The sequence below is a fragment of the Convolutriloba macropyga genome, chromosome 1 (genome assembly GCF_964194025.1).
Source record: "Convolutriloba macropyga chromosome 1, txConMacr16.3, whole genome shotgun sequence".
NCBI classification, from domain to species: Eukaryota; Metazoa; Xenacoelomorpha; order Acoela; family Convolutidae; genus Convolutriloba; species Convolutriloba macropyga.
The window spans coordinates 67296592-67309850 of NC_134468.1; the positions used below are offsets into that span (position 1 = coordinate 67296592).

The following is a 13259-nucleotide window of genomic DNA, read 5'->3' on the forward strand; positions in this document are numbered from 1 at the left end:
GCACAAAAACTTTGAATTGTGGTATTAATCTGTTTTTTTTTATTGTTAATGTCATCAATTAATTAGGGGAATTTTCAACTTCAAGTTATTTTCGGAAGCCTTCAGGCCATTTTTTTTAAAAAAATTGTTCATATATTTTCACGATTATTGATGTCAAATTTTGATCACACCGAAACTGGAGATGGTGCAAAAAAGAGAGGGGTTTTGCTGTTCGAAGAAAACAGCATTTGAACAAATGTTCGTTCTCTCAGCAGTTTCTTATTCACGTAAGACGTATTCTGTTCTTACTGTTGTTTCAAGTTTTATATCGTTTTCTTTTGTTATTGGTTTTTCTAGTCATTCAGAATTCAAGATCTTTGCTCAGTCAGTGAAAATTCTTGGTAAGGATTTGTCCTGCTGTTTTAAAAATTGAATTATAGATTACTGCAGCTCCAGAAAATGGAACGATCAGTCGAGTACATTTTTGAGCTCGAACGGTTCCATATATATTCATGCACTAGGAAAGCCATCACGTGCCATCCGAAGTTTAGAAACTGTGATTAGAAAACTTCCATAATAACTTTGTTTGTACGAATTTCTAAGACTAACAAGGAAACAAAACCACTCGATTTTCATCTACAGATGTGCATTTCAAACTTGTCTTCATAATTGGAAGGTCAACTAACAAGAGCAACCAAACTCAGCTGGCATCAGAACAAGAAAACAGTCAAGATACACTTGCAGTGGACGTTGAAGATATTTATAACAATTTGACATTGAAAGTTCAGCTGGCTATGGAATACGCAGCTAGCCAATGTTCCAACTTCGATTACGTCATCAAAACAGATGACGATATGTACTTAAACATTGAGGCCATTTCTGATTTTGTTTCAAAGCGGGCTAGATGTTGGCACATATGTTTCCCAATTAAAGTTGCGGTAAAACACTTAGATAACGTCGTACTTCTCCTAAATTGAGCGTTTTTGCATGTTTTGTTGGTGATGAAAATCGATTTGATTTCAAAGTTTGCTTTAAATGAAAGAAATGAAGTTTTAAACACAGACCAAAGACACACCTTTGCTGAATGTTGTACTATATGGCAGTGGAATTTATTGCCAACTTCAAAACGTTTCTCAAAACATCAGTAACCGCGTTCACATAATTTTTGATCATGATAAAAAAATGTTGAGTTCGTGTACTTAAGTTTTGAGGAACGCTTTTAGTTGCCAGCAAATTTAAGTTAAGATGATGTTCAAACCTCTCAATAATGCACTCTCAATATTTTCTGACGAGGCATTGAGTAATTGTGATACCTGAGTACATTTTACAATTCATTTTTTTATTTGGTGCAGTAAAATTTCATAAGATGTAATTATTTAGTTCATTTTATTTGCCCTTCATTTCCCATTTCATTATTGTTCATACTTCATATCTCGAGTTACTTTTATTTCATCTTACCTTGGTTTCCCTCTTCGTGATCAGAACTGTCTGACCACACGTTCATGCTTGTTTACAAGTACTTGAGTTAGACTTTCACGTTTCCAATTCAAAACCAGTTGCTCTTCCCTCTTTGCAAACTCGCACAGCATGTAGGCGTAAAAAGAATAAAGTCAGATTTCGCTCCGCGAATCACAAATCTAGAAGTATTAGGCTAACGCTCATCGCAAGAGCTTAACGAAATCTAATAGCGTACATGGCGCAGTCAGCAAACAAGCGTACACCGCTCGGGATAGATGCATTTTGGGAAAAGCCGACACTTGAGTATCGGGGTTGAAGGAAGACGGATCTTGAATTGCAAAAACCCGCATATAATGATCGATACAGTGTACTGCAGAAATTTGGAGGATTGTAGAGGCTACATTCATAAGACCTCGAATTATCACATTCGATCGTCACGTCTCCTTGATCACGAAACAACTTCGAGGAGGGACTGTCGAGCATTTCTACGGTAAGCTAAAAGAACTGGCTGAAAATTGCGATTTTGAAAATTAGGAGGAAACCCTAACACGTGATGTATTCATCACCAATTTGATTGACCCTGAGATCCAAAAAGAACAAACAAACAGTACAGCCGCGACAGGCGTTGCAATTGGCAATCAATATGGAATTCGGGATGCGAAACCATCATCAAAAACAACAATACAACAAGACCCTCGTCAAAGCCAGCGTGAATGCACTTCAAGTTCCACATAGCTCACACGATCATCAAATTGGTCATTCTCAAACAATTTTCAAAAACAGGGTATTTGCCCAGCCCTTTATTGTTCAAATTGCAGCGGAAACTGGCTTCCGAATCATTGGGATAAGTGCATCGCCAAAGGCAAGACGTGTAACAATTGCGGGTTAATGAATCACTTTGCCAAAGTCTGCCGAAAACAAAAGAATGCGAAGCCCAAAAATCCCATGAAAAAACCGTGAAAACAGTAGATGATGAACCGCATCCCCAAGATTCGGTGAATTTCCTTCAACCGGTAAAACTATATGAATATGACTAAAGCAGAGGGGAGGACAATACGATCGCTCTTCTCCAAAACGGCATTGCGAAAATAGAACCTCTAATCATGCCGATCAAAATCGGTAATATATCAACTTTGCTCCTCGTGGACTCCGGGAGCGCTAGTAGCATTCTCAATCAGTCTCTCGCGTCGCAAGTAGTGAAAAGCAGCCCACACGCTTTCTGGATCCACGAGAACGCAAGCCCGCAACTCAGGACATTCTCGAATGAACCGATTCGTATTGAAAGAAAAGTAGAGGCTCCAATTACGAGCAATGGTTTGACCTCACATCCGACCACATTTTCGGTTGTCGCTCATGACCTGAAATCACTAATCGGTCGAGATTTGTTAGATCAATTAGGCTTAGCTTTAACACAATCCTCTTCATCCCTAGGTAATCAAGTCAACACCATTTCACCATCGTTAGTATTCAAAGAGCAAATTGCACAAAATTTTCCTTAAATAATCTTGCTCATGATAAGACCAAAAATCACGTGGTTAAATCAAAATTTCACCAAGAATTCCAACCTAAACATCAAAAGAGAAGACATCAAAAAGTGTATTCCTATCAATCTTCATGATAAAATTAATGATGAACTTAAAAAGCGATTAGATGAAAAGCAGATAAAAAATTCACTAATTTTTCTGATAAATCTCCATTGTAGTCACCGTCAAGAAAGATCAGACAATCAAACTTGCACTGGATTGAATAATTCTAAACAAAGCCATTCACAAAAACAAATACCAAATATCTAATATTTATACGCTTGAGTCTACTATATTGAGTCTATATCTCAACAATTTAGTGCTCCCGCATCGCAAAACACGACTTATTTCTCTACACTAGACTTATTATACGAGTACAGTCAATTAAACTTAGATCCTAACACAGCAAACAACTGTAATTTTAAAATAATTAGCACCGACATGACGGGAACTTATAGATTTCAAACTGGATTTTAAGGTTTGACAGATATGCCGGCAGAACTTCAAAAACAATGGATTACACTCTAATTGGTTTAAAGAATACCAATTGTTTTCTCGATGACATCTTAATTGTAAGTAAAGGATAGGAGTAAGAACATAAACAGTACGTTCTAAATTGTCTCAAACGGTTGGATGACGAAAATCGTAGGATAAACCTCCCAAAATGTAAATTTTCTGAACAAGAGATTGATTGGCTTGGATACCACATTTCACAATCAGGTAATTCGAGAGCAAGACCTCAGCTATTTTGGCTCTTGAAGCACAAAAAACATTAAAGAAACTTCGCTCCTTTGGGTTCAGTACACTATATCAGTAAGTCTATTCCGAATCCAGCGCAAATTAGCCACCCTTTTCGTCCTTTATCGAAAAAATCATCTAAAATTACCTTGACTGATGTACATGAAAATTGCTTTAATGAAATGAAGAATCGTATTGCGAAATCCACTGAGAATAGTTTTTACAACCCACAGCTCGATTCACGTTTAAAATGTGACGCCTATTGCACCGGACTTGGAGCGGCTCCTGAACAATTAATTGTTGATGGTTGGAAACCAATTGCGTTTACATTCCGATTTTTAAATTCGTGTGAAGAACGATATAGTGTTAATAAACTAGAAATTCTCGGGGTAGTTTGTACTATTGAACACTTTAAAAGTTATCTGTATGGCAAACATTTTTCAGTAATTACAGATCACAGAGCCCTCTTTTCAATATTGTAAAAAAATTGTTCTAATAAATCTTACAACAATCGCTTAACTCGTTGGATCGATAGAATATTACCTTTACAATTTGATATCGAACATTTGCTAGCCGCAAAAATGGGATTGGGGGCTACATCTCAAGACATCCAAACCAATAAGCTAAAAACGTGTCCGCATATGATGAGGAATTAATCGTTGCCAAATTGAAACTTATTTCTGCATCAGTCAATTCATTAAATTTAAAATTTAATTAATTCGTCACCCATTTACACAAATTATCACAAGCACATGGTCCAGCACCTCAATTTACACCAAAATTTGAATTTGCAACTAAAGCGATTAATTTACTTAGCACACTGGCTACTCTTCTACATAAGCATCATTATCGTTTGTCCCCGCGCGGCGAATTCAGTTCAAAAATACAAGCTGTAATTTCAACATTGTAAAATATGCTTACCCCGCGTCGCAAATACCACTTAACACTTCACTCGCTCAGCAAAAATTAATTGTTTAAACGATCTTTCGCGAGGCTCGATATTTTTCGCGAGGCTCGATACTCAATTCCACGAGCCTATCTTCACGCCAATTAGGGATATTTCGAAAATATTTCTTAAAGTCACTACCAAAAAATTGAATCAGTGCTTTTTGCCTCAAATCACTCTCGAATTAAGTGGCATAAATCCTCTTCAACACTTGCTTCACATTTTGAAAAATACTTTGATATTAATCACATGACTTCAAATAAGAATAAAATGCCTTCTAAAAAGCGAATTACAAGAGTTCGATTCACCGACTCCTCTCGCCCCTCGAACCCCACCCTATACTCCTCCAAGTTCAAATCGCGCTACAAAACAGACCCTAAATTCTCAAATTGCTACTCGTACCGCGAATCCTAATCCCATTACAACCCCAACTTCCCCAGCCCTGTCATCAAATATTAGTACTTACCTAACACCCAGCCCCCAATTCCCTACATTCGCTTATATAGTTAAAAAAGATTTTCAGTAAATCTTTGATCGCAACCCTTACTAGCAAAGACGCTGTTCCAAAAGAGGTCCGCGATTGTATTCTCACAAACAATGAAAGTCGTCTCAAAAAACTTTATTCATATTGGGGAAACCTCCACGTTCATTCTGACTGCGTGTGTATAGACGAGAAAGTTGCTATACCTAACGTCCTCCGCAAAGCCCTGATGGATGATATACACGCGAGCCACCCAGGTACCTGGGGAATGATATGCATGGCCGCGCACTGCAGGTGGCCATTCATGAACCACGAATTAATAGTCAAAGCGACGGAGTGCAAACCTTGCACAGTAATCGGTAAGAATCTTAAGTCTGTAATCCCTGCTAAACTAGTTTTACCTCAAATACCGTGCGTTGAACCGAATCAGGAAATCCAAATTGATTTTCGAGGACCAAATTGCGATGAAAAGTGTAGTGAAGTCTATTTCTTAGCTGCTATAGATCTTTTCCCTAAATATTCCACTGCATTTATATATGAAAAAGCTAATGCACCAAATATTTTAAAATTTTTGGACATATTAATTGAAAATTACGGAATTCTACTTTCTATTCGACTGGATCAAGAAAAATGTTGGGTTGCAAATCAAGTAGAGACCTTCTGCAATAAAAATAATATTGAAATTATTGAAGCTCCTGTTAACGGCCATCGTGCTATTGGTTTGTTAGAAAGACTAAATCAAACGATTAAGAACCGACTGGCATGTATCAAAGAAGAAGAATCGGCTAATAACGCATTGCATGTACAGAATGCACTAAGATTATTATTCATCAATTGCGAATATGTAAACAGAAAACAACAAAAATCTCGCTAATCGAAGCACAGTTTGGCCGCAAACCTAACACCCCGCTGAGAGTAATCTCCACTAAACCTAAACTATCTAATCTCTCATATGAGAATATTGTGAACAACTAATTAGATGAAGACACAGTCACACCCGAGGACATTCTACCGGACGATAAGTGGCTTAATGGATATAGAAGCAACATATATGTAGAGCAAGGAATGACTCCGGTAACGCAGGAGGCCAGCGAAAGAGAAAACGAGAACGCGGACGACGAGTCTCAATTTCTTCGCTCAGGTGATTGCAGGCCAATTCCGCTTACAGAAAGAGCTGTTCCGCTAAAATTGGCCCGCATGATATATGGCAAAAGAAAATCGAAAAAGTATCTGGAGGGCCTGTACGAGGTCCCTGCCCCAGGCTCCAACATTTTGAAAGTGAGCCCCAGAACTTTAACGATAAAAGAGCCTGGAAAACTAATAGTCAATGTACGGAATAGTGACGTAGCCAAAATCGACTTCATTCAGGAGCGACAAACTTCATTAAAGGTTTACGTAGATCTAAGGGGGCCACGGACCTGTGAGAAGCTGGTGGAGGAACAGATCCAAAGCCACATCAAACAATTCAGCCGAAAACTCAAGGGTGACAAAAAGATGAATCGACGCAGGCAAGAACCTGGTAGTGGGCTTTCATCTTCTCGCTCGAATATCTCACGCGCGATGCGAGGAAGCATACCAAAGATACCCGATTTCCCCTAAATCCAAAATCAAGGAAATGAGGAACAGTCAGCTTCGACCAGCGAATTGATACTTCCGCCGCAATCAACACTGTCATCTGCCTTGCAATAGGTGGTACCATCAGCCTCCACTGCCCAGGGCAAACGTACATCAGAAAGGAACCGCCGTAGCTCTTCAAATTACGGCTTTGGCAATTCATTTTCTGACTCGACCATCACAGCTCCGCCAAAACTCCCACGTCGATCTGGAGATATTGAAAACTTCCAGCCCCCACCTGCATCGGTTGTGGAGACAATCCAAACAGTTACTACGCAACAACCCGAGACAAACATTTCTCCTATTGTCGGAGAAGTATGACCCCCGACCCTCGTGTTCGCCTCATAATCGACCAGCAGACCCCAACTTTGGATGACGATGTGAGGTCGATGTCAGTCTTTGAAGCCGAGAATCTACAGATTGATTTACTTACAGATCATAAAAATGTGAAAACTGTTGAACCCATAATTTAGTGTTGTTTTTATTTTTGGATATGATAACCAGTACATATGTTGTTATTACTTATTTAACCGGGGACCAATTATTAATTTGTAAATAATGTTTTTATTATTATCCACGAAGAAAAAGTTGTACAAAAAGTACAATTTTTCTTTTGTCACAACAAGAGGTATGTGGTACCTGAGTACATTTTTATTTTCAATTAATTATTTGGTGCAGTAAAATTTCAATGATGTATTTATTTAGTACATTTTATTTGCCCTTCATTTCCCATTTCATTATTGCTCATACCTAATGTCTCGAGTTACTTTTATTTCATCTTACCTTGGTTTCTCGCTTCGTGATCAGACATGTCTGATCACACGTTCATGCATGTTTACAAGTACTTGAGCTAGACTTTCACTTTTTCAATTCAAAATCAGTTGCTCTTCTCTTTGCAAACTTGCACCTCAAGTAAGCGTAAAAGGATTAATTTCAGATTTCGCTCCGCGAATCTTAATTCTAGAAATATTAGGCTAACGCGCATCGCAAGATCATCACAAAATCTAATAGCCTACGACAATAACTATGGGGGCAAGCGACTTTGTAGGACAATGGAACTTACAAATTTTCAAAAGCAGTGATTTACAAAAGTTTTACAAAGGCATGCTTTACTATGGTGCATGTTGTAGAATAATCACAAAACTGAGCTCCGCTGGAATCACTGATCAAAAATAATGGTAAATGTTCAGAAAAACTTCTCTCTCGAAGCTCAAAAATTCAGATTAACCGCATGTATTATGAGCTTTATACCTTAAACTGCAATAACTGAGTAAACACAATTTTATTTTTTTTTAATAATCAAACTATGTTATCTGATTAGTTCTAGCTGAAAAGTATGAAAAACGATCAGATCTTCTGTAAAGAAACCGTTCAAAACGGTCAAACCTTAACATTTACAATTAAAGAAGTTAATCTCCTAAAAATATCAGTCAAAAATGATCACTAACGCCGAAATGAGGCCAAAAAGCTCAAAAACTGTCAATACTGAAAAAGTCATTTACGGGCCAAAAATTTTACATTTGACTGTTTTCACATTTGGAATCACATTTTTTATTTTTAAAAAAATCTGTTCATCGCATAAGACTAAATGAAAATTGCAAAATGCATTGAGAAATTCAAGTATTCAAATCAAGAGTTATATTTGTAACTAATCCCCATCAAACAATAGGATGGCAGTTTTTAAATAGCAAAATAGTTTCGGCATATTCAACAAAGAAAATTGGACGGTTTTCATTAGGTCGATCAAAAAATCTGCCATCTTCTTGCCAATTGTATTACAATTTTTTAAGTTAAACAATTTTTTTTGCAAGTTTGCAGTTTTCATTTCCGATAAAAAAGAATCAAAACTCTTGCTTGTATGTTTTAATTATCTTCGAGAATTTGACTCACAGGTATCTCTTTAATGTTTCTTTTATCAGGTTGCCTAAAATGTGCAGTGTTGACAAAAACATCAGGCGAGCAGTGCTTTGGTCCCAGTAGAATTTGATCGCCAGCGTACTCGCAAAGAACTTGAAGAATATTTTGCTCAGTAAATAATTATCTACATCAACTCGATAACAGAAACTTCAAAAGAGTTCTGGTCCCAGTAAAACTTGATCACTGGCCTTCACTTAGAGAGCTTGAAGCATATTTTGCTCAGCATGTATTTTTCTCATGATCTACATCAACTCGATGACAAACACTTTTGAAAAAAAATGAAAATTGTCAAACATTCCGGCCTGAAAGTCGGAGAAAGTTTGTAAGACCTTGTGTTATGTTCAATATTTTCTTATTATTTTCGTAATTTTCTGTTTTAACGAACAGCTTCAGCCTCAAAATGTCCAGAATATTAATTTGAGATATGACTGAAAGCTTCTGAGCAGGAGATTAGTTTTGATTGGCTACGCACTTTCAAAGATAGGTGGTTAATATTAATTGAAACGATCCGTTTGCCAAGATTTCTCATCTATTTTTTGTATAGAAAGCTGTTTAGTAAATATTTGATGAAGACTATCAAAATTTAATCATAGAAAATTAATTTGTTTACAGCAAGCATGGGCTTAGAAACAAATAGTGTAATTGAGGTTAAATTCTTGCCTAAGGCAACCCTGTCGACTTCAAGATCTTACAAGATTCTGGCCTAATTTTCCGAACGATTAATCGTCTTTCGAAATTTTCTTCCCAAATCTTACAACATAACCGTTCGTCTTGCAAATATACAAATAATTGGAACATGCCCAAAGGACCAGCATGAGACAAGTACCATGTCTCAATATATATTTTTCCTTTTTTTGCGAGGATATACTACTAATACAGCGTAAATATTGATTTATCTATGCATAATTCAAAGGCAATAGCTAATAATAAAATAAACGGTGAATTGCAAAAACTTGTAACCAAATGATAAAATTAGATAATACGTTCTTTTGAAAAAATAGCAGTGAAATTTTGTGAAAATTTAGATTAAAAAAGTTCAATTGTGGACATACCAGAACGTTAAAGGAGCAATTTAAAAGTTTTCAAAAGTTTTTGTGCTCAACGGTTCAGTCAGGTTTAAACCGAAACAACCTAGCAAGAATCTGGCATGATAATCATTCATCTTACCAGATCTTGCAAGACAGCAATCGTCTTGCAAGATAACCACCGTTATTCAAGATCTGGCAAGATAACCGTTTTTGCGACAATCTTGCAACATCCTTCAACATAAACATCTGTTGTCAACTAGGATAGCTTTGTTTTTGCTGTGTGAATGACCAACTACGGTTATTTTTCATTTTTTAAAAAAAAACTCCACGGTCCAAACTTGGTTTTATAACTTTCACAGAGAAAAGAATTTGATCCGTGATCCATGGGTTTTGACATATTTGTGTTGCAAAACAAGCATTAAAGAACCGCGCCAAAAGGAGACAGGTCTAAGTTTCAATTAACAACCTTAAAGGCCCTCGAATTACTTACAGCGTTTTAATAACAAAAATGCAAATTAGCGCTTATTGATTTCACTTAAGAAAATTTGCTTCCTAAGTTGGATCATAAAGCAACTAATCAATGAATTCAAGAAAATTTTAGGCCAATTGAAGCTTGTTGTGCGGCGTAATGATATGGCCCTTCAGATATCTAAGTTTTTGATCTAAAGTTTTTACTTTGGCGAAACATATGCTTCAATCCGCTCCCAAACATAGCTCAAAACGGTGTTTCATTTTTCGGGGGAAGGTGTTTATTTTTGAAGAGACCAATCAGACACAGGTGGAGCAAGTGGTATGTGAGCAAGAGGGAGTATGAACAGAGTGTTTACCCTCCATTCTGCAGTGGAGTCATGTACATCTTGACTATGGACATCACCCAACGGATAGTCAGGTAGGTAGTCACAATATTGAGCACAGATTTCTTGAATCAATTGACGCTTATAGAAAATTTCAACACTTCTTGTCCCATTTTGGGCCAATTTGTACATTTTTGCCATTTTCGGCAACTTTGACTATTTCTGACGCTTTTAGAATCACGCTGACGCTCTTAGAATTTCCTCCGAGAGAGAATAATTCTATTTGAGTCCTTTTGGCAAATCAGAGCCTCACACGAACTCCAACGGTTATGTTGTAAGATCTTGCAAGAACTTCAAATAACGTTCGACTTGCAAGAATCTTGCAAATAGCGTTTATCTAGCAAGATGCAAGATCAGACGCTAATTTTGCAAGATAAACGTCTTAAATCCTTGATGCAAAAATCAGTTTTATACCTGAAGCCATTCACAAAATTTAATCTTACGTTTTGCGTAGCGGTAAAATAACCTTTTTGATTGATTGTGTATATGACAGAAATCGTAGATGGTCACTTTTTTTAGCTGTCCAATCGTTTTAAGAGTCGTTCTATAGCAGAAAAGCACTCCTACCAAGATTAGCACATAGCGAAAAGTAAAGAAAAATGTGGTGCAAAATTTTTTTCCTTCAATCTTTTTTTTCTCGGGCCTAAACAGAGTTTCATATCCACTTTAACGGTGATAACGTAATTGAAACACTTGTTTTCGGACAAATTACTCGATAATCGATCGTTAGCAATTTTAGGTTCCTTTTTCTTTGGAGGCTAGAATAGGTGGAATCCTTTTCTCTAATCTTTAAAGAAACTTAAGAGGCCCACGCAGCAGCTAAGACACGTTGCCAGCGCTTCTTGCAAGACGGTTATCTTGAAAATCTCACAAGATGGACGGTTATATTGCATGATCTTGCAAGATAACCGTCCGATTTTGAGGAGAGGTGTTTGAATAATAGCACAACAGTTTCCAGGCTAAGGTCCACGCCCAAAAACAGTCTAATCAGACCCATTCGGAAAAATTAAACCTAACAGAACTTGGCGATTTTCGGAGTTGAGCCGCTGACAGGGGTTCCATAACCACTTGATTCTCAGGCAAGTGTATTATGGACCGAATAGCGCAAAATCTTAGTGCCGTTTAAACGGCAATTTTTTGTCCTCGACCTTTGATGCTACGCTTTGCTTCAACTAGCTAAAATCAAAGCAAAACTTTCACACGCTGGCAGTCATATCGAAATTGGCCTTAATAACTGATCTTTATAAAAAGTCGTTTAGTTGTAGTTCAAATCTCGACATCAATGGCTTCTGTTTCTCATTTACACACAATTCAATTTGTTATTCGGCATTCAACTTCATTTATTCTTAAGTTTGGCAAAAGATGTGAACGGGATATTTTTTCAGGTTTTAAACACGCAGTTAATTGATTTTTACTATTTAGTGCAAGCTCTTATAGTAAAAACAAAATGTGTACTGTCCCAACCCAATTTTGTTCTTAAAAATAGACGTTACCCGGGACAACTCCGAATGGTTATCTTGTAAGATAACCGGGTTTTAACAATAGCCGACAGCCACCAGATTTTCTAATGAGTGAAACCATTTGTCATGAGAGTTTATTTTTTTAGAGACTACCGCAACGTAATCCCGATCAGACTTGAAGACGTTTTTGTTGGAATAATTCTAGAAAGGATCGGAGTTATTCCAAACAAGACTTTGAACAATAAAGTTGAAAACTTACTACCTCCCTACAAGACGAGAGCAAGATCCAAAATTTATTATCCAACAACCAAACTTGCAATACACTTCAGTTACTTTTATGATTTCATCCCATCAGTTCACGAGGCCTTCCTGAAGTACAGAGACAAAGTTATGAAGCTGACAATGATTTTGTCTTTTGACAAAACAAAACGAGTTATGCTGACTTTGGTCAACAAAAACAGAACGAGAACTAGTTTTCATCTCAATGCTTCACTTGCCGTTACATGATGTAGTTTCGAGAATAGGGAATTTCTTTTAAAATTGAAGATCAATAAAAGATCAGGTCACAAAATTTTATTTTCGAAACCGCTGTTTTTCGATAACTTCGCCAAGGATCTCAAAGTTCTCAAAGAAGCTGGATATAATTAATAGATTTAAAACTTTGACGGATAATCCGCTCAAAAAGTAATTTGCTTTTATGAATAGAAAGTAACCTTATATTCTCCTCACTTTTAAATGTCCTCGACCTGTTTCAACTAACTTCACATCAGCCGAAATTTACAAAATCTTCTGAGAACAATTGCATAATATTCAATTACTATACTAAACTAAAATCATCCCAAAGTTAATCCTGTCATTTAAGATTTGATGAGCGTTTTTGTGTGAGAAATCTACTTCACGAAAATTGCTCTTATACAAACATTCCAGAGGAATTCACAATACGTCTCTTTTGTCGCAGATGTCGAAATACCCCGTGTTTCCTTCACTGTAGAGGAAGCAATACTTGTATATGTTCTTCTTTCCAGCATTGGCCGTCTTGAAGAAACTGCCATCTGTCACTTTACCCCAGGGAGTGAGTAGTGGGAACACACTGGTTTCTCCTCTTGCCCATGTGTAGGGAATTGAACTCGCTCTTTCTTTCTTCTGCATATTTTTTTTGTGAGAAATGGGAAAAAATAAGAAATCATCTTTGTTTAAGGTCGATTTCAAATTTTTGAGGCGGTCATTCCTTGGCAACAACCCAGGAGACATGCACAAACAA

The 13259-nt window shown here is 37.0% G+C and overlaps 1 protein-coding gene across 1 annotated transcript; it reads left to right on the plus strand.

Moving 5' to 3' along the window:
• Positions 1–209: 209 nt before the first annotated feature.
• On the plus strand, positions 210–12505 carry LOC142347313 (beta-1,3-galactosyltransferase 5-like). The gene is made up of 3 exons (XM_075398928.1): positions 210–885; positions 10399–10573; positions 12145–12505. Exons 1-3 carry the CDS (start codon positions 774–776, stop codon positions 12503–12505), a joined length of 648 nt encoding a protein of 215 aa, XP_075255043.1. The 5' UTR covers positions 210–773.
• Positions 12506–13259: the final 754 nt, after the last annotated feature.